Below are 25,745 nucleotides of genomic sequence, written 5' to 3'. Positions count from 1 at the left end.
GATGATCTTGGCTGTTGCTTTCTTGATCTCGTTCTCGGTTGTGATGAGGTGAGTCACTTTTTGGGTGACGCCTGGAGCGATGGTCGCGCCCGAGTCGGCACCGGTGAGTAGAGCGGCGATATCGCTTTGCTTGAGGCCAGGAATGGTGCCAGCGATGGCAAAGACACAGTCCGAAAAGAGCGGGGTAAGTGGGGCAGCAGCAGCAGCGCCCTTGGCAGCACGTTTGGGAGGCATGTTTTGAATATGAGAGTAGACGCGCGCAAGCAAGCAAGGAACGATGCAGTGGATGGGTGGGGAAGAAGGCAGCGAGCGCAGAGATGTACTGGATAAAGAGTGTACGGTAGCAAATGAAGCTGGTTATCGAGGATCAAAGGGGTCGAAGGGATGAAAAAGAGCGAAGGAAGCGAAGAAAGGAAGATGGGGGTTGGGAAGAGGACAAAAGGACGTGTGGAGTAAAGAGAGAGAGAATGCGGTTTGGAGGTGCGCTGTACGGTCTCTTTATACTTTCATACGAATTGTTTGGTGTTTGCCACCGTCGAAATAAGGTTTAGGCGGGGAAGACCATTTTGACGTGTCAACTGGCGCCGTTTTTGCCACCATTCTTTTTTTCAGGTCTATTCTGAAGTTCCCATTGGACTCATCCAATTGAAATGATCAATATGGGCACACACGCACACACGCGGCACCGTCAGATATAGCCATGTCTCCGGTTTTTCTTTATTTCCACGGGCACATCCTGCGACCTTGAAGTAATATAATGAGCTATCTGCCAGCAGGCCAAGCCGAAAGAAGTGATGGATAGACAGATGAAGCATGGGATAATCTCTGTTGAACTGGCATGATCGTAGAGCGTGCTCGGCAGTGGTGTAGCCAAAAGGAACCCAAGCGCAATGGATATGAACCCAATTGACCGTGCGTTGTTGTCCGGGATGCTAATCCACGCTCAAGGCTCGGGTTCAGTTGGATATTCAGCGCTGCCCTTTCAATCGGATGCCAGGCGAATTTGGATGACAGGAAAGAAAGAAGGGGTATCGTGACTTGCGGCCAGACCGCGTCGCTGAACCTTGACAAGGACCGAAAATGCATCATCTTATACCCAACCGACCGCACAACCGCCCAGCACCAACACACACATAAAGTCATGGCCGAGTTCGACATTCAGCAGCTCGTCCTGGTTTCGGATGCGACCAACGATGCCGAGAACCTGGAACATCTGGGCCCCACCATGAAAGAGGTCTACCGCAACAACAAAATGAAGCCTTTCCTCGACCAGCTCAGCGCGTTCATTCGCCGCAAGGAGATGGAGATCGAAAAGATGTGCAACTCCAACTACCAGGAATTTGTACAGTCTGTCGACCGACTTCTCAAGGTCAGGCAGGGCACCGTCGACCTCAAGGACAAGATCCATACCCTCAATTCGGACGTACAGCGTGCAGGAACAGAGCTGACGGCCAAGGTATCGCCACACCCAGTCCTTCGCAACACCATTGGGATCCATTATTCACGTCACCAGCGTCGCCTTTACGGCAACTAACCCGATGAACCTGCATTGTATTGCATTGAACAGAAACGCGAGTTGATAGAGTCAAAAAAGATACTCGAAAATATTGCGACAGCGACCGAAACGCTACGTAGATGTATCAACTTTTTGGATCTCGCCAACAGGGTCAACGTACAGGTTGAGAACAGGAAATACTATTCTGCATTGCGAGTAAGTGGATCAATTGCTTGTCTGATACGTTTCCATGGAGCAACTGCTGCCCGTGGTGTAGCAGGAATCGGGATTCTAACTGGAATGCTCTTCAACTCTGTAAACCCCCCTCCCCCCAAGATTGTAGACGAGATTCAGGTCGTCCACCTTCGCAGTGTAATCCAGTTCGAGTTTGCAAGACACATGCGTGAGTTATTCTACCATTTTACTTGCCGTAATGGCTTTCAGTGGAGCTACCAGCAGTAAGGAATGCTGACGAACTGCTTTGGACCCATGCCGCAATTAGAGGATTGTATCCCTATTTTGCAGTATGCAATCAAGGATGCTGTTACGACAGAGATGAAAGAGTGGCTCTTCAGGTATGGTGCTACGGAAATTGATGTCAGCTCAGCGGTTCGATTAGTCGTAAATATCTATACTCATTACTTCTACTTTATCCTACTCGCCATCAGCATCCGTTCAAGTCAAAAGACAATGGGAAAACTCGCTATGGACAGAATGGCAGCTCGACAGCAACGGTGGCGCGAAAGATCCAGTAAAGGATTACGCCTCAAAACAACACACAATGTCAACTCGGCAGTAGAGGAAGCTGTTAACGAGGAAAATGAAGGTACAAGAGATAAGGAGGCCTTGATGTGCGTGTAAAAGAAATGCCTGTATGACCTAGCTGACCTCGTTGTGCAATTGCTCCCATAGTGGATATTCTGGAGACTGCTCAAGTCGAGCTGGACTTCAAACCCTTATACCAATGTCTGCATGTCTATGATGAACTTGGCCAGCGCGCGGGACTCAGAGCCAGCTATGCTGAGGACAGACGGGCCCAAGCAAAGTTGACGCTCTCTTCCATTACCTCTTCCTTCAATCTCAAGGACCGAAACACAGACAATTTTGAATCGTTATTGCAGGATATCGTCGGATTCTTTATTGTGGAGCACATCATTCTGTATTCCACAACAAACTTTCGAACACAGAGTCAGGTAACATCCATGATTGTTCGATACATTCACAAGGATCCTGGAATGCCTCAATACTGATAGCACCTCTTTGAGATTATTTTTTTCTCTAGCTGGATGAACTTTGCGAGTTAGTGACGAATCTCTTGATCAGAATGCTTTCGGAGGGACTTACCAACTGTCAGGACCCAGACATGTTTTTGAATATCAAGCTGCTTCTGATGTTGTACATCCAAACCATGGAGGTAAGCAAGCGTAGTCTACCCTCTTGTGCCACGATTGCTAGATTTCATCATTAAACTTGCTTCCATTAGTCCTACAATTATCCAGTGAGCAAACTGAACGACCTGCTCTTGACCCTGTTCCGCACTTATGCCGACCAGTTGGAAAATAAGTTCAGTGCCAACTTTCACAAGGTACAGCTATTCACCATGAAGTTGACATGAATCGGCCTTTTCTGCATGCTTATATGAACCATCGCAATGACCTCCATTTTGTTTCCCTCGAATAGCTGGTTGACGAGGATGACTACACGCCTATGCTTGTCGAAAATCAGGACGAGTACAATCTGCTGCAGATGTCGTTCCGCTTCAAGGAAGACCGACAATCATCACGGCAAGGGTATGTGTTCTGTGTCTCCGAGGAAATTATCCTGCACTCGGAGCCACTTGTTCATGGCGTGTTCCTAATCGAACTGACACGACAGATTTTTCGTTAATATGGATACAGATTCCCAAGAACATTGCCCTTCTCCAAGGTCGTTCCTTACTGCTGCGAGGACATCCGGCAGTTTGTCGGCCAGTTCTATCGCTTTGTGGAAGGTTTCAATCAAGAGCAAAACGAGATGGACGATCTTGTCAAGGATGTGAGTATCCGCGCCCTAGGCGCCGTTACCGTTTCCAGGTCCAGTTTATCGCGCACGAAGATGGGGACTAACAGTAATCTTCTCCGTTATTGACACCCATTTAGAGCCTGGATACGTTGTTGATCCAGCACGTTCATTCCGTCTGGCTAAAGAAATTGGAGTCCAGGAACCTTTCTCAGATCGCTCAGATCATCATCAACCTGGAGTACTTTCAGGGTGCCTGCAGTGATTTTGAGCAATTACTAACGGAGATGAGGTGTGTCTTCAAAGTCATACATGTGTGGATCATACTCTAGTGTATTTATACCCTGTATCTAACCTTGATTTGTGATTGCTTAGATCCACATCCGACTCTAGCAGGATTTCCCTTCAGGCGACAGCGCTGTTCAGAGAAACAAGGAAGAGTGCGGAGAAACGTATCTCGGAGTTGGTGAATTCCAAGATTGACGACATTTTAGAGCTGGCTGAATACGACTGGCACCCGTCGAGTATCGAGGATCTCCATAGCACATACATTCAAGAATTAGTTTCGTTCCTCTCTATTGTCATGAGCGCCACTTTGCAGAATCTCCCGGATACAATCAGGACTTTCGTGTACTACGATGCCCTGGAACATCTTGCATCGCAGCTGCATGTAAGTTTCATCCTGCAATTGCACTCCCGGACTTCTTGGTTTTCAGGTGCTGATGCATGCGCTCACCGTCATTAATTGGTCTCTGTTATTTTAGGGTATCTTAACGGATCCAAATGTAAAGCACATCAACCAGAACTTTGTCGCCATCTTTGACAAGGACATTCGATACCTGGAGGATTTCGTAGAGACCCTGGACAACCCTAATGTCGCCCAGACGTTCCTCCCTCTACGACAGGTAACACGCTGTCTTATCGCTCTGTCCTGTTGCGTTGAATCATCATGAAATTTCTGTACTTACGACTTGTGCTTTAATCCCATATAGCTCATCAGTCTGCTACTGTCAGAGAATACGGAGGAATACATGGACCCAGCTATTCGAAACCGAAACTATGCCCAAGTCAAGGCTGACGATGTCACAAGGATGCTGGAGAAGTAAGCTTCTCTCCCAATCTATTTTCTCTTCATTTCCCTATTCTTCTGTTATGAAGTGGCTAATTTTCTCTCTCTGTCTCTCTCTCTCTCTCGCTAGGTTGATGACAACTCCTGCTGCAACGACAGCGACGCAAGAGCGTGCGAAGGGGCGAGACTGGGGCAAGGTGCTGGAGTGGGGTGGCATCAAGAGCAGCTCTTCGTGAGTTCACAAAGCAAAAGAAGTCAAGATATGCTGCGTGTAGCGTGAGAGTGAAGGACTCGTGGCCTAATGTTGCGAGACATGTCCAAATGAAAGGGCGTTGTAATTAAAATAATGCGGACGCCGGTTTTTTTTTTGCTTTGAGTCTTTCAAGAGACGCCGAATGGGGCGAAGAATGAAGACGTGAACATCGGAACAGCCAAAGGGCGATTCGTATGCGTGATCTAACCAGATAGACAAGCGTTGGCATGGTAACAAACGTTCACACGACAAAGAGTTAGCATTGGTCTAACCCACCAGTGCAGATCGTTGTCCAACAACAAACAACAGGAGCAGCAACAGCTCTCCGGTGGATGTTCCGAAGTTGCGGTGCGCACAACAGGTGCCAGGCGAGGGCGCTGATTTCCTTTTTTAACCTTGACATGCTTAAAATGTACGCCTAAGTTGTACGCGTCTTATAGGGCTCAATCTAGATTGTCTAGTGTGCACAACAACATAACAGAACGCAGACAGACATAAAAACAGAGAGGGAGCGTCATGTCAAGGGCGAAATGATGCCAGCAAGCGGAAGTTGGATCCGGGTTAATGCTGATAAAGAGGAGGAAATAATAATAATAATAATGAAAGAGGGATAGAATGGATTAGCTTGAAACGTCGTAACGAAAGATTAGTCTTTGTTTAAACCTGTCTTTCCTCGATAACATGCGAGACCATTAAGGTTATGCTTGGAATTCGACTACATTTGGCAGTTGCCGCATGGAACCATTGCCACGCTAGTCCACGATAGCGTGAGTCTTTTTTCCACTTTCCCACCTATCCTCCTTACTCGCCCCAGTCACCCACGCACCTACTCAGTGACGTTTCCTTTCATGCCATTGTGTATACCACAGCCGTTTTGACTTGTTTGTCATTTTCTTCGCAGTAGGAGAACAAATAGGAAGACATAAGAGAGGGTCGAAAATCGTGAATGCATGAAAGTGCAAAAAAGACATTCTCGACTCTAGCACCAGAGCTGCATGTGCGGCTCTGCATCCGCAACTATACCGAAATCCACCAAAACGGCCGTTTTTTCTTCTTGTTTTTCACACCTTATTTCTGCTGCAAGTAAGTTTAAACGGTTTTAACGTAAGATTGTTCTTTTCCTCCCAGCCCACTCCCTCTGGTATTGATGAGCGCGTCCTCTGAATGGCTAACCTTCGCTTGTACTCCCGAAACATAGGCACGCGCTTGGCTGTACCTACTTCAGCCTATCGTCTTGCGAAATGCCCTAGAGCCAGAGCAGGAACACAATTCGGCCCTATACTTTTCGCCGTTATGCCTCATCCTCGATGGGCAAAGGCCAGCATTGATTATGTTTCTTTAATTTAATATTTGCCGCTCTTGGCCATCGAAACCATGACACCAAACCGTAAACGAAAACTTACCGAGATTCGACATGGCCGGAAAGCTCTTGGACCCTACTCCGGTGTATTGAAAGCCGTAGTCACTACCAACGCCAGATCGTCCATTCACTTTCACGTTTGGCTCATGAAGAGTGTATCCAAACAAGCACCAAACGACGGCCCTTTGTTGTTCTTCTTAACGGGTTCCGGGCGATCGTTAGTCTCTTCATTTTTGCAGACATAAAAAGATCCCGTAGCCCACCTTCATCTCATTTTTTTTCCTTCACCTTTGGTCCTCTATAGATACTCCCTCCATCGTGTAAAATATCGCCTCCTCCTTCCTTAATCCTGACATTCTTCATCTTACGCGCATCCCGCTCCCCCCTTTTAATCTCTCAACACAATAATGACTGGACACGACATCGTGCCCGACCACGCCGTCTTTAGGGACATGGGCGATGGCACACGGCACCTGCGCAGGGACAACGAATCTTTTATCAAATGGCAAGCCCGTCGACTCACCAACACCCGCACATTCGCCTCCCTCGATCACGAATCCGAGACCTCGCAGATGAAGCGTGTCTTGACAGTCAAGGACCTGAGTGCCATGGGTATCGGTGCCATTATCGGCACGGGTATCTTTGTCCTGACAGGTAAGGCCAGCATACTATATCATCACGCCTGCCCTGGAACGCTTTAGCCATCCCGAACAAGCCTGTTAATGCTATGATCAACTTTTTCTCGTATAATATTTTAGGTGTGGTTGCACACGAAAGGGCTGGTCCTGGAGTCGCCATCTCGTTTGTGATTGCCGCCATTGTTGCTGGTCTTGCTGCATTGTCCTATGCTGAAATGGCCTGTCTGGTACCAATTGCCGGAAGTGCCTATACCTATACTTATGCTACCTGCGGAGAACTCCTGGCCTGGATTATCGGTTGGGATCTGTAAGCTGCCCTTTTTTCTCTCTCTCTCTCTCTTTACGCACTTATGCAGTTATGCAATATGCAACACCTTTGTACCCTTGTGCACACTTACTAACCTCTCACTTCCCCTCTTGTGGATTTCAACGACCGCTTTCCCATCAACAGCATTCTCGAATACTTGGTCGGTGCTGCTACGGTCTCTGTCGGTTTCTCCCATTACTTGGAAGCCTTCTTCAAAGATGCGTTCGGATGGGAACCCCAAACAAAACTCATGCGAGCGCCATTTGCATACCAGCAGGATGCCTTCAGTCTCACAGGAGACTGGTTCTCATTGCCGTCGTTCCTCATTGTCATCCTTTTGACGATCCTGCTCTGCCGAGGCGTCAAGTCCTCTGCCCGTGTGAATAATATCCTGGTCGTCGTCAAATTGATCGTCATTGTGGTCTTTATCTTTGGTGCCTGTAAGTGGGTCGACCCAGCCAACTTCAGTCCCTTCGTCCCACCAAACACGGGCAAGTTTGGAGAATTTGGCCCAAGTGGTATCTTGCGAGGCGCGACCATCGTCTTCTTTGCGTTCATTGGTTTCGACGCTATCAGCACTGCTGCCCAGGAGGCACGTAACCCCCAGCGGTAAGCACAGCAACTTTGTTTTGTTTTCCCGAAGGTCCATGTGCGACTATGAATCCAATTTAAACTAATACAGTCCCTTCTTCTCTTTCCTGTAGCGATCTTCCTATTGGTATTGGCTTGTCCTTGGTCATCTGCACAGTTTTGTACATTGCCACCAGTATTGTCATGCTGGGAGTCGTCAACTACACCGAGATCGCCGGCACTGGTCGCGGAGCCCCCTTCCAGGTCACTGCTGCGGCGACTGGTATGAAATGGCTTTCAATCTTCTGCGAGATCGGTATCCTGGCCGGTCTGATCTCTGTCATGCTGGTCCTCTTGATCGGACAGCCCCGTATCTTCTTCTCCATGGCCGTCGATGGTCTCTTCCCGGAGATTGCCTCCCGCCTTCACCCCAAGTACAAGACCCCCGTGATGACCACCGCCATCGCCGGCGTGGTCTGCGCTGCTGCCGGAGGCATGTTCCCCGTCGATCTGCTCGCAGATTTGACCTCGGTCGGCACCCTCTTTGCTTTCTTCTTGGTCCATTGCTCGGTTCTGATCCTTCGCTGGAGGGAGCCTGACCGTCCTCGTCGCTTCAAGGTTCCTTTGGGTCCCGTTCTCCCTGTCTTGGGTGCTGCCTGCTGTGTAGGATTGATCGCTGTCGATTCCGTGTCGGCGATTATCCGTCTTGTGGTGTGGTTGGCGATCGGACTGGTGTTCTACGCTGCATATGGCTCCAGACACTCAAGGCTGAATAACCCTGAGCGTTATGCACTGTCTGAGCCTATGGAGGTCGTTGGCGAGCGTCATCATACTACTCATGAGGAAGTCAAGGGCGATGCTTCGCCGCTTCACACAAGCACTCCTAATGACGTTAAGGTCTAAGAGAGGCAAACAGGATATAATTATATTTTATTACTTATTAAACAACAATATGTCAAAAAGCGATCAAATACCGCTGAGAATAGAGTAGTAGTTTATGAATGGTTGGTAGTAAACTTCCCCCCCCCCCTGATGTTGACTCAAGAGCCATCGAGCCGAGCTGTTGCTTAAGCTGCCCTATTCATCCTTCCTTGTCGCGCAATAGGCATTCATAACAAACTTGAACATCAAGCGCGTGTCGTTATCTAACAATTCGTGATGAAAAGCAAGAAGCTAGTGAGTCGCGATAGGAAGAAAACAAGTACCGTGTGAATATGACACTTTTTTTTCTTCTCCCGCTCTGTCCTCTGTTACCTGCTATCATGGTGAGCTCTTCTAGCCGTTTCAACTGCTCGCCAATACCTCCGCTTGACGGCGGCCACAGGACGGGCCCTACTACCGCAGCACCCATCGCACCTACTAACCAAACTTGGTGCAGTACTGCAATTTGCTCAAATGTCACTCTATGTGGCATCACCCAACCCATAACGTTGATTGGCCTTGAACTAAGAATCATAGTTAATTCCCATGCGTACATCGCTCCGAGGGTCACGAATCTCCAGTACCGACCGTACTTGGCTCTGCTGAAGGGACTGATCACGGCGAGGGCAAAAAATGCGGCAGAATAATAGGCGTTCATGATACTGAGCCCCGTGTGGAGATGGTCTTTGTACGTGACGCAGGTAGTGCATTTTGTGGATGAGGAGCCGAATCGGTTATAGGCTTCTCGTAGAGTAGGGTCTGACAGGACCTCGTATGCGCCACGGATCCTGACAAACATCTCTGCAGTATCAAAGACACGTAGCGGAGCACTCAGGTCAGTTTGCCCAGTGCTATGTGTGGTCTATCCAGATCTCAAGTTGCTTGACTGTACCTGCGCCTGCCTCTCCGACCTTGTCCGGATGGTACTGCAATGAGGCCTTTCGAAAATTTGATTTCAACTGCCTCTGAGTGAATCCACGGAACTCGATGTCCAATGTGTCATAATGGGTTGACACGAACGACCGATCAACTTCAATGACGACAAAAGCGAGATATGCCAAGGCTACTCCACAGAAAATCCAGCTATTGTGCTTCCTGAAGGCGGTGGTGCCTTTAGATGGGATTGCTCCTGGGTTGGAATGGTATTTCTGTCGGTACCAAAGATGCTGCAGTAGGTTGGTAAAAAAGGACGGGAGAAAGAGCCAGCCTACAAGTCGTGCCATCGTTTCCTTGATCTGCCGTTCTTCCATGTTCAAGATTGTAAGACACTTTTCATGAAAGAGAGAGATCGAATTGTACAGAGTGTTCAAGATTATTGGGAGATAAAGAAGCTGACAAGAGTTGCAAAGTGTTCGTTTGTGTGAGGATGAGAAGAATGAGGGGGCTAAGCCGAGAGGGACAAGCTAACCCTAAGATTGTATGCAATAGGAGACAGCCGCGTCAAAGGCTCCCTATTCCTTTTTGCCTGAAAGGGGAGGGGGGGCGAGAATGCAGCGCGACAAGGATACACTAGTCATCCGCGCACAGACATGGGATGTTATCTATCGAACCGGTATGTTATCTTCTGCTATATCGCGATCTGCACACCGGAGTCGTTTCAATATAGGGTAGAAAATGGTTCGGTAGGGGAAACAATGGGCTGTAATGTACGATGAAGCCGGTAAACCAATTTGAGTGTCTATTGCTCGAACGCATCGTCTGATGACATGGCGTCCTATAGAGCTGGTTGATAAAGAAGGTGGATAGAAGATGATAAGCGGCACCGCATCATACTGTGTTTCTTCGTGTTTGATTATCCATCTGCAACGCGGTACTCGCGCGTAAAAAAAATCCGAGGTAGATGTGGCGGTAGAAAAATAAAGTGTCCGCAACTTCACTGTGAAAAAGCATGAGGATGAGCAAAGATCTCTGGAGTAGCACGCCATGTGAGCCAACTATCCTATCCCATATCTTTTAAGGATTGTGAGAGCGGATAAACGGACAAACAAATGCAAAGCGCGTTTGTTTACAGGAACACATATGGACATTCATAACCTTGTTTGGACATATGTCCACCCACTCGATCCATACACACACAACCGGCAATGGATGTAATAGACTCATCTGCTTTCTTCTGTTTAACGTTTGCTTAAGATCGGCTTTGTATGGCTCAGGTCTTACTTCTTACTCTTAACCAGTAACTAACGAAATCGATAAAGAAGCTTTTAAGCAATCAGCTTCCATGGCATACAGAAAGTGTTGATCCTTCTTCCAGTATGTTTCCTCTTGTCCTCTTGGAGCTGGAAAAAAAGCGTTGCTTCTACATCCCATCCGTATGCACGATGCGGATGTTGTGGGCCAGTATCTCCTCAGCAGCACCAGCTGAGGATGTCTATGGCATGCCACTGGCGCCTTTTAAGCCCGGCACATGCATGCAGGACGAGAAGCATCGGCGGCTAAAATTCAGCACTCAAAGAGAGGGAGTGCATGCGCCCATAATACTTTATCGGAAGTCTACTGGGCTAAATGTCGGCGGGCGTTGTTCTCAGTCAAGGTTTGGGCCAATCGCGGGTCCATTTCGCCCTCCGACGAATATGACTCCATTTCGCACACACTTTTTTCCCTTAAATACAACCGGAAGTGAGGGAGGGGCGAGGGACTCCATCTTCTTTCCTTGGCTCTCCATTCCACTCTCCACTCTCCACTCTCCACTCCTCCATCCCTCCCTCCGTCTCCATTTGAATACGGCTTCTCCCTACTATATACATATTTACTATACCCCCACGAACACATAACAGCGGAGAGAAGAGGAGAAAAAATAAAGGTGTCATCATTAATACAGCACACAGCGAAAAAAAAAAAAAAGAATACTTCACGCCTCAATTGCACACCTCCAACCGACTTTAACAAAGATAGAGTACCATGCTGCCCTCATCTTCATCTTCATCCCCACCACTGCCGTCGGCGCAGCAGGGGCAGGACCAGCATGTCCCGACTACTACAGCACTACCCTCGGATCATACTATCACCAATGACCAGCACAAGGCTCCAGGAGACCCATCTCTAAAGATTGGTCATCATCAGGGGCAACAACACACTTACGATCTTAAACAGGAATATGACGAACAGGATGCAGTAACAGCCGCAACCCCCATCGAGTCAGAGCCTGCCTTTGTCGTCCCCGAACAAGATGAGCCATCATCGCACCAGAAACAACAGCAACAGCCAAAGAAGGTCTCCTGGAAGACCAAGGCCTGGGATCTATGGATGAAGAATTGGTTCCTCCTCGGACTCATCGTTGTCATCATCCTTGCCCGCTACTTCCCAGAGTGGGGTCGCACCGGCGGTCCGATCCGCCCCGAGTACTCTGTCAAGTACGGTATCACCTCCTGCATCTTCCTGCTCTCAGGCCTGTCCCTCAAGACCAAGGACCTGCTCATCTCTGCGGTCAACTACCGGGCCCACCTGCTCGTCCAGCTCACCTCCTTCATCGCCATCCCCCTCATCGTCAAGGCCATCACCGCCCTCATCGGCCTCTCCTCCTTCAACGCGACCCTCCTCGCGGGCATGGCCGTCACCTCCGCGACCCCGACCACCATCTCCTCCAACGTCGTCATGACCGCCAACTCGGACGGAAGCGAGTCCCTGGCGCTGTTCAACGCCGCGCTCGGTAACCTCCTCGGCGTCTTCATCTCCCCAATCATTGTCCTGATCCTCCTCCACTCCACCCCGCAAACGCCCTCGGGATCCCATGGACTCGATTACCCAACGATCCTGCGAGACCTCGGCACCACGATCTTGGTCCCCATCCTCGTCGGACAGGTGTACCTGTACTTCTTCCCCAAATCCATCGCCTGGGCCAAGAAGAAGGTCCACTTCCCGACGCTGAACTCATCTTGTCTGCTGATCCTTGTCTGGACCGTGTTCTGCGATGCCTTCCACAACAACACCTTCTCGTCCGTCACTGCTGGCGAGATCATCGCCATCGGTGCTCTCCAGGCCTTCATCTTCTGGCTCATGACCTTCTTTCTCGGTTTCATTGCCCGTGTCCGCCCCGCGAAACTGCGCATCCTCAAGATCATGGAGCGGAACCAACAGGAGCGCGAGCGAAGGGAGGCCCAACTCGAGGACGGGTCCTCATCCTCCAACGCAACCGTCGAACGTGGGGAAGACAGTGATTCAGATGTGACCAGGGGCCTGTCGCTTCCTCGCACGCCGCTCCAGAGGTTTGCAGAGCCGATGTCGAAGAAGGATACCGTCGCGATCTTGTTCTGCGGAGCAACAAAGTCCGTGGCCATGGGGATCCCGATGATCAAGATCTTGTACTCGAGCGAAACAGGATCAGCACTCGCGGGTCTGTTGGCGACGCCCTTGTTGATCTACCATGTGGAGCAGCTCTTCAGTGGTGCATTTATGGTCGCTTGGCTGAAGAAATGGGTCAACCGTGGCGAGGAGTCCCTCGAGTCCTTTGAGAAAAACGATCGCAAAAAGCTGCAGAAGCAGGACCAGGACCAGCAGGACCAGGAGCTACAGGCGGAGGAGTTGCACACGACAGCACAGCAGGGTGGACCTTACAAGGCCCCATCATTGGTATCGTCCGCGTCGACCTCGGTCTCTGTCAGGAAAAATCAGGGAACATCCGCATAGACGAAGAATTCAACCGCTTCATTTCATCCGTTCATTCGCACCAGCATCGATATCCACACCATTCCTTTCTCTCTCTCACACACTCTCACGCCCACTCTCTCATATGTCAGTAATCGCGCCCTTGTTCTTAGCCCATCGTAATAAAATACCTCCTGCATGAAAACCAGGACTGCAGCCCAGATTCGCTAGCCCGCCTGTTTGTCCTTTGGGGATATCTTTTCTTTTCCCACGCCAGAAAGGCGCTCGTCTTCAGTCCATGGTCTGTTCATACACACTCCGATGCTTATACATCTTGGGTTACACGGTGCCATACAAAGCAAAAGTATGAAATATACACAGTTTTTCTTTTTTAAAGGTATCGAGTATAAAAATAAAATAAAAAAAAAACATCCACGATGGTTCTACAATGAGTCGATGCTGCCCCGTCCCCATCCATCCTCATAAGCTGTAAGTGGCGGTGGGATCTTGCCGTTCGCATTCCTCAGTACCACCATGACCTTAGTCTTCAGTCCAATATGGCGCACATTCTCAATATTCTGCCACACACGCTCCTGCTGCTCTGCATTCCGTCTCGCATTCTTCCGCATCCGCCTGCGTGGTCCACAAGGCGTACACGCCAACGATTCGACATCAGTGGGCCAGTGCTTGAAGATCTGGACCTTGATCACATCCAGAACCACGAACGACACGAACGAGATCCCAAACACCGCCAGGGCCTGAGTGATCGGTACCGCAGGCGTGAGCCATCCAAAGGACACCATCAGCAACGCCACGACCTGCGTGCCGATAATCACAACGACAAACAGCAACGACGGCATGTTCTCCCAAAAGTATCCTGCCAGGCGCGTCGAGAAGATCAAAAAGTGCGGCGCCGAAGAGATGTGGAGATACATGATCGAGTCCAGCCTCCGGTCCACAAGGTTACCAGCAGCCTCCGGGTAAGGAAAATATTCATGGACGTTCCAAAAGTAGTAAAAGTGTCCAAATGATAGTGCTGTGAGGAGCAAGCCAAGGATGCAGGACAGGATGATGAGCTGGTCTACCCGCCAGTTATCCGGCCGAGTCGAGACCTGGGCATTGTCGACCGCAATCACCAGTGTCGCTGCATCGTTGAGGATACAGATCAGGATCAGAAGCTTGGCCGGCAGAGTCCAGTCGTAAATGAGGACCACGACAAAGAAAAAGGTCAGGAAGTGGATTGTGGACGTGATCCGGTAGAGTGCATACGACCGCATCCGCTGAAAGATCGCTCTTGAGGATAGAATACCCTCGATGATCGTCGACAGTCCAGGGGCCAGCAGCACAATGTCCGCCGCCGATCGCGCAGCATCTGTGCATCCATGTACTGCAATACCAACGTCCGCCTTGCTGAGTGCTGGCGCGTCATTGACACCATCGCCCGTCATCCCGATCAACAGGCCTCTACTCTGCAAAGAATACACAATGTTGTATTTGTGCTCCGGTGTAACTTCTGCAAACCCATCCGCCTTGTAAATCCGGTCCGACATTTCTTCTTCTGTGACACCCATGTTTACTAAATGGCTCGCGTCCAAGATGACCTGGCCAAGTCCTAGGCGGCGCGAAACCTCCTTGGCAATGATCCCCTGATCTCCCGTCACCATCTTGACTTCAATACCCATTTGATGACAGCGCTCAATCGTTTCTGCCGAGTCTTCTCTTGGCGGATCCAAAAGACTGATCAGTCCCACGAGCTGCCACCTATCCTGAGACGCCGCAACGGTGCGGGCCACACCCAAAGCACGGAGTCCGCGCTTCGCCATCGCCGTATAGGCCTTCACAGCCGCGTCATTGCCCCCGACCAGCTTGATGATCATCTGCGGTGCGCCTTTGGCCACCAAGAACTTGGTATCGTTTTCCGTGTTCCTGACAGTCGCCCGTGTATACTTGTCATGCGGATTGAACGGCACAAAGTCGGCGATCTCATATCCGGGAACAAGATGTCTCTGCGTCGCAGGTCTGTTCCTCAACAATGCGACCTGATGCTCTGCTGTTGACCGAACCACCATCTCGATAGGATCATTCGCTCCGAATTCGGACGCCAGATACGAATACAACAGTAAATCCTCAGCAGAGTACCCCTCGCACAGGTAAGGTTCATCGAGCGACAGCTCGTTCTTGGTCAGTGTTCCTGTCTTGTCCGAGCAGAGGATCGAGAGCGCCGACATTTCCTCGATAGACGCCAAACGCTTGACAATCACTTGCTTTGTGGCTAACCCACGCGCGCCAACAGCCATAGTGACTGCACACACCGTTGGCAGACCAACTGGAATAGCAGCGACCGCCAGGATCAAGACTGGACCGAGGATCTTGAGAACCTGGCCACGAATGGGGTCGTTACGGAAGGTAATATACTGAATGATGATGATGAGGACGACGAGAACCAGCGTGAACAGGATTAAAAAGTTGCCGATCTTTCCAATGATCTTTTGAAAATGTCCCTCTTTCTATGTTACGAGTTTTCATGAAGATCAGTGTTGTGTTAGAAATAACATCCCCGACAGCAAAGCAGTTGCTATGTCAAAGGCCCTCGATGCCCTGCGCGTAGGTTGATTACCCTTGCGTCAGCCATTAGGCGTGCCGCAACGCCGATGTGAGTCTTGCTTCCCGTCTTTGTCACAATCGCCATCTGTTGTCCCTGTCTAACGATCGTCGATGAAAACGCCTCGTCGGCCCTCGTTTTGGAAACCGGCAGGGATTCTCCTGTCAAGGCTGACTGGTCAATCACGAGCTTGCAATGGGTTTCGATACCTGCGGCATCGACGCCGAGCAAACGGACATCTGCAGGGACGATATCTCCGAGTCGCAGGACGACAATGTCGCCGGGCACAAGCAAGGCCGATTCGATCTCCTGCAAGGTCCCGTCTCTCCAGCATCGGCTCTTTTGGGCAAGTGTCTGTCGGAGTGCGTCGACAGCCGATTCTGCGCGTGCTTCTTCGACGTATCCGATGATGGCGTTCAGGAACAAGAGGCCCAGGATGATTGCAAAGTTGAACCAGTCCTATAGAAGAAGAATCAGGTTAGGTTATGTCATCATACGGGGACGAGAAGAAAAAGAAAGCGAGGTAAGAGGCATGGGAAGGGTGCCTCGGAAACGAACCAATTAAGTTTGCACTGCCTCCATGCTCCATTACTCCCTGAAATACACAAAAAAAAAAAAAAAAACAATAGACCTTGGACTTTGGCTATTGGATATCTTTTTTTTTTTCTTGCCATCGTCAAGAAAAGCCCTTACTAGCATCCATCCTCATCGCTCCCCCTTGCTCCCAGATGACGCTTATCTAAAGCAAAAGATATGAAGACAGCTCCTTCGTAACATACCTTGATAACAGCCGAGATGATACATGCCAATTCGATCAAGAATGCAATTGGTCCAACAAAGTACCCCAAAAACTTCCTCAGCCTATTCTCCTTGACCTCGACCAGCTCATTCGGGCCAAACGTCCTCAGTCTTTGTGATGCCTGTTCCGTTGTCAGACCCGTCAACGGGCTTGTCTTGAGCAGTTCCTCCAGTTCCAACTCATCGTCATTGCTCTTGCCACTAGAACGGCTATAGGCGCCGAAGCCATTGTGCCTGGTGTTGAATTGGGTGGCATCACTGAGATCAAAGTGTTCCCTTTGAAGGGAGGACAGTGACCCGGATCGCGACCTTGAATGGTCATGCGAGTCGTATTCGCGCAGCTCCTCGTATCCTCGTGCCATCGCTGTCTAGTGGAGTGTGGCTCCTGTCTATCGAACACAGTTCCACAGGTCGTATCCTACTTCAGGTCGAGTCGATCCCAGTGGACTGGTGTTAGTTGGATAAAGAAGCTGGAGAAAGAATCAAACAGACCGCAGGTTCCATACGAGAGGACATACGGCGTGCGGGTACTTGTGTGTTCAGTCGGACTGGCTTGTCAGGAATGAGAAAGGGAATGAGGAGCAGAGTCGAGTCAAGGGCAGGAAGGACAGGGGTATGTGTTCGCAGAGGGGAACACTAGAAAGTCAAGAAAGTATAAAAATGTGTGCGTGGCTGGCTGGGCTGTTTTTTTGCCCTGTGCTTCTTCCCTGCCCAATGCCCGCAGTGCTCAAATCAAGAGCACAGTGTGGCTGAATGCTTGATGCTCGTGTTGCTGGGCATTCCAATGCAATCAAAAAATATGTTGGCAGCGGCGGTTCCTTATCCCATCTACTCGTTTGTCGATGATGTCCTCATTGCTGTCAGTTGCTGTTTAATGGCTCATGGATCGAATGGATTGCGATAAGGGGGTAGCATCCCCCCTCCCCCCATGTCTTCATTTTTATTCCATTCAAGAGATATATTACAGATCACAAAAACCCAGTTCTTCTCCTCTTCTTATTCAAAAACAAAGAAACACGACCGATCTATAGCGACGATGCTGATGTTGATGGTAACGGTGGTAATGGCGTGGCGACTGGACCCGATGTTTATCCAATAATGTTGACATTGCTGGCAATCTCTATCTTTGATTCCTCGGCCGCGACCTCAAGACCCACACGGTGGACAGTCTTCAAGAACAGCTCCATGGCCTCCACAGGCACAGTCGGCAAGATACCATGTCCCAGGTTAGCAATATACCGTCCTGTCGATCCAAAGCCTCGAACCATCCTCTCTACGGCTGCGACAATCGCCTCGTCCCCTCCATACAATACATTGGGATCCATGTTGCCCTGAAGCGTCACGCGGCCCTTCGTCAGAGCCTTGGCCTGGACAGGGTCATGAGTCCAGTCCAGGGACACGGTCTCGTATCCGATCTCCGACAGCTGCTCGAGTGCGTACCATGAGCCCTTGGCAAAGACCGTCATCGGCACAGCTTCCGAACCGAGCGCAGCCTTGACCCGCTTGGCAATCTGAGCCAAGTAAGGGAGCGAGAACTGCTCGAAATCATGAGGACCCAACTCTCCTCCCCACGATTCGAACACTTGCAGCATCTATCGGTCCAGTCCGGTCAGTCCAGGAAAATGCAACAAAATCCAGTTAGTTAGTTAGTCCCACAATATCGTGTCACACAGTATATGGAAAAGGAAACACATAAAAAACGAAACGCGTTTCCGCGCAATGAGCTACAAATCATGCAAACAAGATAAAAAAAAAAAAAAAGGCAAGGCTTGATGGGAGACATTACCTGAGCTCCGGCACGGACTTGACCAACCAAGAATTCGACACAGACATCCGTGATGCGGTTCAGCAGCTCATGACTCGCCTTGGGGTGCTTGAAGATCCACTCCTTGGCCTTTGACAGTGTCTTGCTACCGCCTCCTTCAATCATGTATGCCTATGCGTTAAAGAAGAAAGAACTGCTGATAAGTCTCACGTCGCAATTGCTCCTGCAAAGATACATTCCCTCTGTCAATCGGTTTTGTTTTTCTGCCTTACCATCAAGGTCCAAGGTGCGCCCACAAATCCGATCAAGGGCACACGTCCGTCGAGCGCGTGTCGGGTCATGGTGATCGCATCAAAGACGTACTGCAACTCCTGGTACACATCGACCTTTTCCTTCAGCTTGGCTGGCATCTCCGAAGGGTGAACCAGAGGATCAGGGAAATGGGGCCCCTTGCCGGGGACCATCTCAACAGTCATGCCCATGGCCTGGGGGATGACCAGGATATCGGAAAAGATGATTGATGCATCCAGCAGGCCGTCGTAGCGGTCAATGGGCTGAAGCGTGACCTTGGTCGCTAACTCGGGTGTGCGACAGATCTTGAAGAAGTCGTTCTCAACGCGCTCGGCACGGAACTCTGTTGTAGCGGTATGCAAAAAAAAAAAAAAAAAAAAAAAAAAAAAGAGGCGTTGAGTCGATAAGAACAAAAGACCATTGGTAAGACAGGCTATTGGGCACCGTAAAGAAGACAAGAAGCATTTCCGCTAAAGAGTACACCTCGAAAGTGCAATCGCTTGTTTGATCCGCAAGGATCCTTCTTGACCAACAGTTCTGATGCATATATGGTTGCCATCGCCAAAAACAAGGGAGTGCGTGTGAAATGGTGTGGAGGGGAAGGGATTGGATTACCAGGCAGGTAGCGACCAGCCTGACGCATGACCCAGACGGGTGCACGCTCGGTCTTCTCGCCACGGGCGGCTCTGAGGATCAGGTCATTCTTGAGAGGAGGGAATGGTTTTGTGGCAGACATGCTTGTTGGCTGTGCTGTTGCTGAATGAGTGAATGGGTGCGAGATCGTTTGGGGAAAAGGGAACGAAGCGGACGGGAGGAGCGATTGAAGAAAGAAAGATGGAAAGAGGAATGCCACTCCACTCCAGGCACCACCCGCTTATTAACAGTGCGATCGGACGGACATATCCGTGGAGCAGCGTCCCAAAAAGAGAGACGGCTCATTTCCAGTACGCGTCAAATTGGTGGCAACAGAACACACACTTCAGATGGCATGGCGCACTTGATGATGGACATCCTCATGTTACTATCAGCGTTGGTGCTGGTGTTGGTATTCGGTGCTACTATTGCTATCGATATTGAATATATACATATACATATACATACACATATGCAGCATGGAAGGATACAACGATGTCCTTTCACAGCGAAAAAAAAAAAAAAGCGCGCGAAAGGGGCGCTGCTACTCCTGTTCACTGTCCGCATCCTCCAGCTTGAACAGCGCGTCCTTCTGTATTCGTCCTCCTTCCTGCGTGTCGCTTCCCCGTGGTGTCTTTAGGTGTGCAGCACCCTCTTCCTCATCATCATCATCATCATGGTATCGACTGCTGCTGCTGGTGACACGCACATCACTCAGCTCCTGTCCCTCTTGCTCCTCATCATCGTCCCCATCCAAGTACCGCTCTAGCCGCTTCATAGGCTTCAACGGTCTTCCCTCGCCAAGTCCGCCGCTTCCTCCAACCATATCATCCATCTCCTCTTCCTCATCATTATCATCATTGCCATCCTCATCTCCTAATTGACCCTCGAGATCCTCCCAGTCAATCCCTGTTGCGCCCGCGAGGTCATCATCCGAAAGTGCAATGGGTCCACGTCCCGGACTTTGACTGTCGTTGTTGTTCTGTCCAAACATCTGAAGTTGAATGTTGAGGTTTCGAGGAAAGAGCTTTGAGGCTCGCCGAAAGCAGAAGATGAGTCCCATTAACGAGCATACTGTTACGAGTATAGACTATCATGTTATTTCAATGGCAAAAAGCAAGATGTATAGCCAGGTTAAATATCTCCTTTGTCAGTTGTTTTCTCCTACTGGCTCGACCTCCACAAAAAAAACCCAGATCAAACACACATAACATCCATTTTCCTGAAAAGAAGTGCAGCCAAAGAGAACAGACAACTTACAAAACCCATGCCCACAGTCGGTTCGTCGTCGCGCAGCCCTTCTAATCAAAAGTTGAAAGCCAGAGGAAAAAAAGCGCTGCGTTAGAAACAGTCACGATCCTGCGAACGGAACTGGAACTTGTGCCAAGGAACCAAGGAACCAAGGAGGCCATAAAAACAAAGGGTTTATGTTCATCTCATTACTCGGCATCGCAGCGGTGTCGGAGCGTATGGTTGGCATCGTGGGGTGAAGGGTATATGCGAGGTGTATGCAGCAATAAGGAATGAGAACGGGGAGAGCTCTGAACAACTGTGGTGAAAAAGGAGTGCTTTGGTGGAGGGCAGAGGGAACGACCAAACAGCAGACCTCATTCCCCTTAAGCTCACCCTCCACGGCAGCTCATTTGCGCCGCATGGTAGACGTTCATGTTACAGGCACACATTGGCCACGTTTACAAGTATCGCCTCAACGGCTAAAAAAAATGTGTGTCCTACGCTTTTATTCTCGATACTTCTACTGCGATGCCATGTCTTGGAGCGCTATGCTACCATCCCGCAGCGTGGCTATCAATCGCCCGGTGCGCTGCAGTCCTTGTCTGTCCCTCGTTTGTGAATCCATATTGTCTTCCTGGTCCGTCCTTCAATTCGCACTTTTTTTTTCTTTTTTTCTGGCCGATATACTGTTGCTGTATTGTACACAAATAAAAACAAGGTCCTGCTCCCCATCCTTTTCTTTCCTTCATACAGTGTTTCCCTCCCCATTCCATTGTTCGCATCGAGTCTCTAGTTGTTCACGTCCGCCATTGCGCCCGACTCTACCACCGAAGAGTTGCCCTCGATCGCCTTGCTCTTGAAGTTGTTTTGCTGTCCATCCCTGGTCGAAGAAGAGCCCTGTGCCGCTGTTGTTGGAATGCCCTCAATGCCCGCCATGATCCTTGCATGGCTTTCCTCCCGAATCATATCCTGGTACCGATGCTGTTTCGCGACATCATGCAGTTTGAACCCAAAGATGCGGGGCACATAGCGGTCCGTGCTCTTGGGTGGGACCAGTTGAGGGTAAACCTGGAAGAGCATGTGAGGGAAGCTGCAGCCGAAATAAGCGCCGTCGATCGAGGCATGGCGAGTCGATTTGGGGTTATAAATATCCTCACAGCGGCAGCAGAACAGCTTTACAGATTTCGTGTAGGGGATGTCGGAGAGCGCGACTGGAAGAAGAGGATGGTTGTGGCAGAGAACTCTGGGGCACCGTCCAAAGTCGCATTTCTTGAACTTTTCCAACTGTGGTTGTGCATCGTTGTACAGTTGAAGTGGACGATGGATGATTAAAACAGCATTCGTAATAAAATCGAAAGCAAAAGTTATCTCCGCAATATAATCGTTAAGCACATTCGCCCGTACCATCTTTGTAAGTCCATGGGTGGTAATGATGAACCGGGCGTGAATCAGGCCATAAAGATGACGGGCCGACTTTTCCACAATATCCCGCATTTCCTCGTCCAAATTCTCATCTATGTGGAGGCAAATTTACAATCATCAGTATCAAAGATATGAAAAAAAGAACAAGCCTTATCAAATATCACAGCACCATGCCGAATTCATCAAAATCCACAACGTACCGAGGTTATCGGTAATCAAATCCAGTGCCTGCGAGTAGTATTGCACTTCCGTGTTCAGTCCAGTCAGATTGAATCGGTCCAGAATGTACTCTTCATCGACCTCGCAAAAGTACTCGTTGCCCTTGGTTCCCAAAAACCAGTCAATCCAATACTTGGTGTAGTCAGAGTCGGATCCGCTCGTGTAGTCATCCACTAAACAGATAGACGCATAACAATAAATAAAACAAGTGTGAGCATGACAAATACCAATTGTTTGGCATTACCATCCGTAGCATATCCTTTTCATGACAGAAACCTAGCAAAATAGCAATAAAAAAGCATGACTTACTGGCAATGCTATATGATGGATAATGCCCATGAGGTGATAAGAGTGTAGAATAGTGCAATATCGTTAGTAAAGAAGAGACTTGGGTAGAAGTTCTCTGCCCCTTGCACTTTGAAGCCCAAAGCTATCTTTCAATTCGAATGCTGCCAAGTAGCCGAGGCAAATGCTCTTCCATAGTGCTGCTGAAACTGTCTCCACAGTGTCCTCCCAAGTAAAAGAAGAGTCGACTGCCAGACGAGTGCCTTCGACCCATGCCCTCTGCGCCATCAACCTTAGCCTCGAACATAAGCATAATAATAATAATAATAGTAATAATAATAATATATGAGGCTGTCTAGAAGGAGTGCAAGGGTCCATACTTGTAAAAGGGATACAGGAGGATAAGTGAGAAAAGGTAAAGGTTGGATTAACGGGTATTGGAAGGAATGATGGGTCATCTATTTTCTCTGCTGCTCCTCCTTCAGTCAAGCGCAAACTCTTTTAACTTCCTTCCACCTGCCCTCCAATAACAAAAAAATCCCATTTGACAAGCCACTGACAGTGGTCGCATTCACGCACGCATGCCGCACGAAATGGCATACTCCTTCGGCCTTCTCTCAGTATATCACAATATGGCGTTACCAAGAGCGAGTGCCAGCAGTGGATGGCTCACTATCGCGTTTATTAAAATGGCAGAACCTGAAAAGGCCGCTGCTTTGTTTCCGTAGATTTTGACAAAAAAAATATCTTCAGTGGAGGGCTATTACTCTGACATATCGTCCTCTCTTCCCCACTTCCGCTCATCCAGGTTGTGGTCCTTGAGCTTCGAGAACCCCTCCTCCTCCATTTTTCGTCTCTTGCTATGGTGCCACGCAGCCTGAGCATCCGAAGGTCGTCCAGCCCGTTCAAGTCTCGGCTTCTTGTGGGGTGGGAGAATGCTATAAATGTCGTCAAACTGTGGATCAATCGACTCATCGTCCGCATCGTCGTGGGAGGGGTGCCAGGCCCCTTTAGGACCATATCCCAACCCTCTGGGCCCTCCAGGGTCAGATGTGTGTGTTCGAAACAGTCTGCGGAACCCAGCGATCCATCGATGTTGACCCCCATTCGACTGAGAGGCATTCGGAACAGTGGATGAGGATCCCATAAGACTCTCTGGGTTCTGAGGAGGTGAAATGCCAAGGTCCTGAAAGGTTCGTACAAATTGCGCCTGCCGTAGAGGGTCTCGTCCAAGGTATACAGCGATATAGCTATGGACCTCGGCATATTTCTGAATAGGCGGCAGTTAGTACTAGGACAACCAAATGCACCCCCTTCGTTCTTGCCAGTATCACATTGCGTACCTTCCCTGACGGGTCCATGCCATTGGCCTGCTCAAACTTCAGTCCAGACATCACAACGCAAGGCCAGTCTGCCAGTTCTGTCCTTCCAAACCAAGTGGCTGATGTTGGTACGAGTGAGATAGCTTCCTCCACATTTCCTGATATCCGGCATAAAACATAGGTTAAAGGATGTCATCTCCTTGCAATCTTCAAGAAGATGCTCTTTCGATGCAGACGTACCGTTCGAGAATTCTTCCCAAAGCTTTGAGTTGAGTTGTCCTGCAAGTCGAACGTCGTCCAGAAAAATTACCTCAGTCTCAGTCTCGAATCGTCGCTTCGAGGGCAGAATGGGTACATGTAGGAAGCAGGACTGCATCGGAGCGAAGCTTTGCGGCGCGCTTGCTGAATTACTGCCAAAGCCGACGGGTACGCGCCAGCCATCTGTATCCATGATATCCGGAAAGGGCACTGAAATCATGGCCTTGACAGTTGATCCTTCGAATGCTGCTGGATCCAGCTGTAATGAGCCGTTAAAAAACCGCTGAACGCGCTCAAGAACTGCCAATGGCGCATGAAACCGCCTTTCATCCATCAGTAGATGAGCTACTCTTTCCCGGAACGGCTCAGGCTGCGAGGCGGATGTAAGTATTGAGGCTTGCGAGGTGGGACTAGATGGTTGGGCGGCCGAGGAATTTACTCCGCTGTGTGAGGTCGGTATAGAACGAGTCTTAGGAGGACGCTCAGGAGCTATGGCTTGTTGAGATGGTTGTGGATGTTGATCCGTAGGCTGACGACCGGGTATATTCTGTGCGGTAGATATCACACTGTGAGGCAATAAGTGCACTTGGTGCTGGATATCAAGGTTTGGCAATGCAGGCTGACCGGAAGACAGAGTACTCGTTGCTTCCTGATGGGGCGTGATTGAATGGGCATGAATTTGAATGGTTGGTACAGGCTGTGGGTTGGGTGCGGATGACGCCTGAGGTAATAAAATGCTGTCGACAAAGTCGGCCGACATGTTCTCCACATCCACTGGTTCATTCGAGCTGATCCTGTACTGTACCCGCCATGCCCTCAAGACTTGTCGCCAAAGTTCCGGTGCTATTGATGTTCTTTGAAGTGCAGAGGGCTGCAGTGCGACGGAGGCTTGAGTCAATGCTTTGCAAACCTGTTCCGAGCATGGTCGTACGGGCTCCGTAGACAGTTCCTAGGCGTTTCAAATGACCATATACGCGTACATTCTATCAACAAACGAGAGCTCTCCATTCTTTTCCTGGACTCCGATGTAAACTGTTCACAATTCAATACTTACAGTCAAAAGCTCCGCGCATTCAATCTGGAGCGAGCCATAAAAAATCGAGATGAAGAAAGGAAACGAATGAGAGAGCTGTTGGAACACGCCGCTTGATTATTCTGTTCCCGAAGCATATAAGACGTTTGGTGATTTTTCATTACGAGCAGCGCCTTCCTGGGTTTAGCGATGCCCCATTGATGCTTGCAAAATTCGCTTTCGTTCTGGTACCGGTGGTCGCTCTTCCACAGCCGCTTAAATATGATCTCCCGGAAGGCTAAAACACTTATTTCGAATAAGGATAAGTCGTGCTCGGTCCTTTGCCGAGCATATCCCCGCCTGTGGCTCCTTGAAGATGGTGTGCCGTCCTTGATAATCGATGGGTCTATCTGGAGGGCCAAGGAGCGCGTTTTTCATTGGTCAGTTTTCTGCATGCCGTCATTCCAAAGGGCGCGTCGGTCCAGAAGTAACGCGCTCACTTTCTGCAGCTGGATTTGGAGCGGCGTCAGTCTCGGTTTTGACAGGTCGGCTACAGAGAGGTAGTCTTTGCTTGCGGGCTCCATGGTGATGGGTCTGAAGTGGCGAGACTGTGTTGAAAGGCAAAGCACCTATCAAAGAAAAGGAGGCAGAGGCGATTTTCAGGTGTTACCCTTAACTGTATTGTTCTTATGTTGAAGACTTTGCCCTGG

General features: G+C 49.6%; 9 protein-coding genes across 9 annotated transcripts; 3 read left to right on the top strand and 6 right to left on the bottom strand.

The window, feature by feature from the left end:
* Positions 1-1,141: 1,141 nt before the first annotated feature.
* Positions 1,142-4,599, top strand: BC939DRAFT_399551 (exocyst complex subunit Sec15-like-domain-containing protein; the record flags this gene model as incomplete). Its single annotated transcript, XM_051552482.1, has 14 exons — positions 1,142-1,456; positions 1,568-1,711; positions 1,832-1,898; positions 1,998-2,070; positions 2,164-2,321; positions 2,408-2,688; positions 2,778-2,909; positions 2,979-3,080; positions 3,176-3,285; positions 3,394-3,529; positions 3,634-3,785; positions 3,869-4,163; positions 4,258-4,398; positions 4,486-4,599. The coding sequence occupies 14 exons, from the start codon at positions 1,142-1,144 to the stop codon at positions 4,597-4,599; spliced, it is 2,220 nt and encodes a 739-aa protein (XP_051410024.1).
* A 2,028-nt stretch (positions 4,600-6,627) lies between these two features.
* Positions 6,628-8,593, top strand: BC939DRAFT_484599 (amino acid permease-domain-containing protein; the record flags this gene model as incomplete). The annotated part of the gene is made up of 4 exons (XM_051559262.1): positions 6,628-6,829; positions 6,934-7,120; positions 7,265-7,729; positions 7,825-8,593. The coding sequence occupies 4 exons, from the start codon at positions 6,628-6,630 to the stop codon at positions 8,591-8,593; spliced, it is 1,623 nt and encodes a 540-aa protein (XP_051410023.1).
* Positions 8,594-8,712: 119 nt separating this feature from the next.
* Positions 8,713-9,967, bottom strand: BC939DRAFT_530715 (uncharacterized protein). Its single transcript, XM_051561583.1, has 3 exons — positions 9,504-9,967; positions 8,945-9,412; positions 8,713-8,835 (listed from the first exon to the last, which is right to left on the bottom strand). The coding sequence occupies exons 1-3, from the start codon at positions 9,859-9,861 to the stop codon at positions 8,768-8,770; spliced, it is 894 nt and encodes a 297-aa protein (XP_051410022.1). The 5' UTR covers positions 9,862-9,967; the 3' UTR covers positions 8,713-8,767.
* Positions 9,968-11,280: 1,313 nt separating this feature from the next.
* BC939DRAFT_458263 (SBF-like CPA transporter family-domain-containing protein) lies at positions 11,281-13,602 on the top strand. The gene has a single exon (XM_051556575.1). It carries the CDS (start codon positions 11,513-11,515, stop codon positions 13,235-13,237), a length of 1,725 nt encoding a protein of 574 aa, XP_051410021.1. The 5' UTR covers positions 11,281-11,512; the 3' UTR covers positions 13,238-13,602.
* Positions 13,603-15,572: 1,970 nt separating this feature from the next.
* BC939DRAFT_238025 (E1-E2 ATPase-domain-containing protein) lies at positions 15,573-17,452 on the bottom strand. Its single transcript, XM_051550913.1, has 4 exons — positions 17,114-17,452; positions 16,577-17,013; positions 15,813-16,256; positions 15,573-15,698 (listed from the first exon to the last, which is right to left on the bottom strand). The coding sequence occupies exons 2-4, from the start codon at positions 16,955-16,957 to the stop codon at positions 15,654-15,656; spliced, it is 870 nt and encodes a 289-aa protein (XP_051410020.1). The 5' UTR covers positions 16,958-17,013; positions 17,114-17,452; the 3' UTR covers positions 15,573-15,653.
* A 1-nt stretch (position 17,453) lies between these two features.
* On the bottom strand, positions 17,454-19,602 carry BC939DRAFT_237990 (uroporphyrinogen decarboxylase). Its single transcript, XM_051550912.1, has 4 exons — positions 19,267-19,602; positions 18,633-18,994; positions 18,382-18,531; positions 17,454-18,187 (listed from the first exon to the last, which is right to left on the bottom strand). The coding sequence occupies exons 1-4, from the start codon at positions 19,385-19,387 to the stop codon at positions 17,684-17,686; spliced, it is 1,137 nt and encodes a 378-aa protein (XP_051410019.1). The 5' UTR covers positions 19,388-19,602; the 3' UTR covers positions 17,454-17,683.
* Positions 19,603-19,648: 46 nt separating this feature from the next.
* On the bottom strand, positions 19,649-20,965 carry BC939DRAFT_458258 (uncharacterized protein). The gene is made up of 3 exons (XM_051556574.1): positions 20,728-20,965; positions 20,545-20,585; positions 19,649-20,374 (listed from the first exon to the last, which is right to left on the bottom strand). Exons 1-3 carry the CDS (start codon positions 20,762-20,764, stop codon positions 19,829-19,831), a joined length of 624 nt encoding a protein of 207 aa, XP_051410018.1. The 5' UTR covers positions 20,765-20,965; the 3' UTR covers positions 19,649-19,828.
* A 36-nt stretch (positions 20,966-21,001) lies between these two features.
* On the bottom strand, positions 21,002-22,928 carry BC939DRAFT_426061 (casein kinase II, regulatory subunit). The gene is made up of 4 exons (XM_051553167.1): positions 22,468-22,928; positions 22,140-22,331; positions 21,922-22,031; positions 21,002-21,801 (listed from the first exon to the last, which is right to left on the bottom strand). Coding segments are annotated over exons 1-4 (798 nt in total). The 5' UTR covers positions 22,469-22,928; the 3' UTR covers positions 21,002-21,306.
* Positions 22,929-23,077: 149 nt separating this feature from the next.
* On the bottom strand, positions 23,078-25,649 carry BC939DRAFT_458252 (uncharacterized protein). The gene is made up of 6 exons (XM_051556573.1): positions 25,536-25,649; positions 25,221-25,445; positions 25,078-25,101; positions 24,006-24,972; positions 23,787-23,923; positions 23,078-23,713 (listed from the first exon to the last, which is right to left on the bottom strand). The coding sequence occupies exons 1-6, from the start codon at positions 25,617-25,619 to the stop codon at positions 23,207-23,209; spliced, it is 1,944 nt and encodes a 647-aa protein (XP_051410016.1). The 5' UTR covers positions 25,620-25,649; the 3' UTR covers positions 23,078-23,206.
* Between the last annotated feature and the right edge of the window lie 96 nt (positions 25,650-25,745).

This window comes from Gamsiella multidivaricata (assembly GCF_025024155.1).
Source record: "Gamsiella multidivaricata strain RSA 2152 chromosome Unknown BC939scaffold_53, whole genome shotgun sequence".
Classification (NCBI taxonomy): Eukaryota; Fungi; Mortierellomycota; class Mortierellomycetes; order Mortierellales; family Mortierellaceae; genus Gamsiella; species Gamsiella multidivaricata.
This window is presented reverse-complemented; position numbering and strand designations above follow the sequence as displayed.

Coding starts and splice junctions, on each gene's coding strand:
- BC939DRAFT_530715 (XM_051561583.1), bottom strand. CDS start 9,861: ATGGAAGAACGGCAGATCAAGGAAACGATGGCACGACTTGTAGGCTGG. Junction 9,413..9,503: donor GGTCGGAGAGGCAGGCGCAG/GTACAGTCAAGC, acceptor TTGATACTGCAG/AGATGTTTGTCAGGATCCGT. Junction 8,836..8,944: donor AGAGCTCACCATGATAGCAG/GTAACAGAGGAC, acceptor ACGAATTGTTAG/ATAACGACACGCGCTTGATG.
- BC939DRAFT_458263 (XM_051556575.1), top strand. CDS start 11,513: ATGCTGCCCTCATCTTCATCTTCATCCCCACCACTGCCGTCGGCGCAG.
- BC939DRAFT_238025 (XM_051550913.1), bottom strand. CDS start 16,957: ATGGCACGAGGATACGAGGAGCTGCGCGAATACGACTCGCATGACCAT. Junction 16,257..16,576: donor TCATCTCGGCTGTTATCAAG/GTATGTTACGAA, acceptor CTTCTTCTATAG/GACTGGTTCAACTTTGCAAT. Junction 15,699..15,812: donor GCCTAATGGCTGACGCAAGG/GTAATCAACCTA, acceptor TAACATAGAAAG/AGGGACATTTTCAAAAGATC.
- BC939DRAFT_237990 (XM_051550912.1), bottom strand. CDS start 19,387: ATGTCTGCCACAAAACCATTCCCTCCTCTCAAGAATGACCTGATCCTC. Junction 18,995..19,266: donor GGCTGGTCGCTACCTGCCTG/GTAATCCAATCC, acceptor CCGCTACAACAG/AGTTCCGTGCCGAGCGCGTT. Junction 18,188..18,381: donor AAGTCCGTGCCGGAGCTCAG/GTAATGTCTCCC, acceptor CTGGACCGATAG/ATGCTGCAAGTGTTCGAATC.
- BC939DRAFT_458258 (XM_051556574.1), bottom strand. CDS start 20,764: ATGCCAACCATACGCTCCGACACCGCTGCGATGCCGA. Junction 20,586..20,727: donor CGACACCGCTGCGATGCCGA/GTAATGAGATGA, acceptor ACTTTTGATTAG/AAGGGCTGCGCGACGACGAA. Junction 20,375..20,544: donor CGACTGTGGGCATGGGTTTT/GTAAGTTGTCTG, acceptor ATAACATGATAG/TCTATACTCGTAACAGTATG.
- BC939DRAFT_426061 (XM_051553167.1), bottom strand. Junction 22,032..22,139: donor TTTGATTACCGATAACCTCG/GTACGTTGTGGA, acceptor GCCTCCACATAG/ATGAGAATTTGGACGAGGAA. Junction 21,802..21,921: donor CCCATGGACTTACAAAGATG/GTACGGGCGAAT, acceptor GCACAACCACAG/TTGGAAAAGTTCAAGAAATG.
- BC939DRAFT_458252 (XM_051556573.1), bottom strand. CDS start 25,619: ATGGAGCCCGCAAGCAAAGACTACCTCTCTGTAGCCGACCTGTCAAAA. Junction 25,102..25,220: donor AACCCAGGAAGGCGCTGCTC/GTAATGAAAAAT, acceptor GGCTCGCTCCAG/ATTGAATGCGCGGAGCTTTT. Junction 23,714..23,786: donor GCATGGACCCGTCAGGGAAG/GTACGCAATGTG, acceptor CCGCCTATTCAG/AAATATGCCGAGGTCCATAG.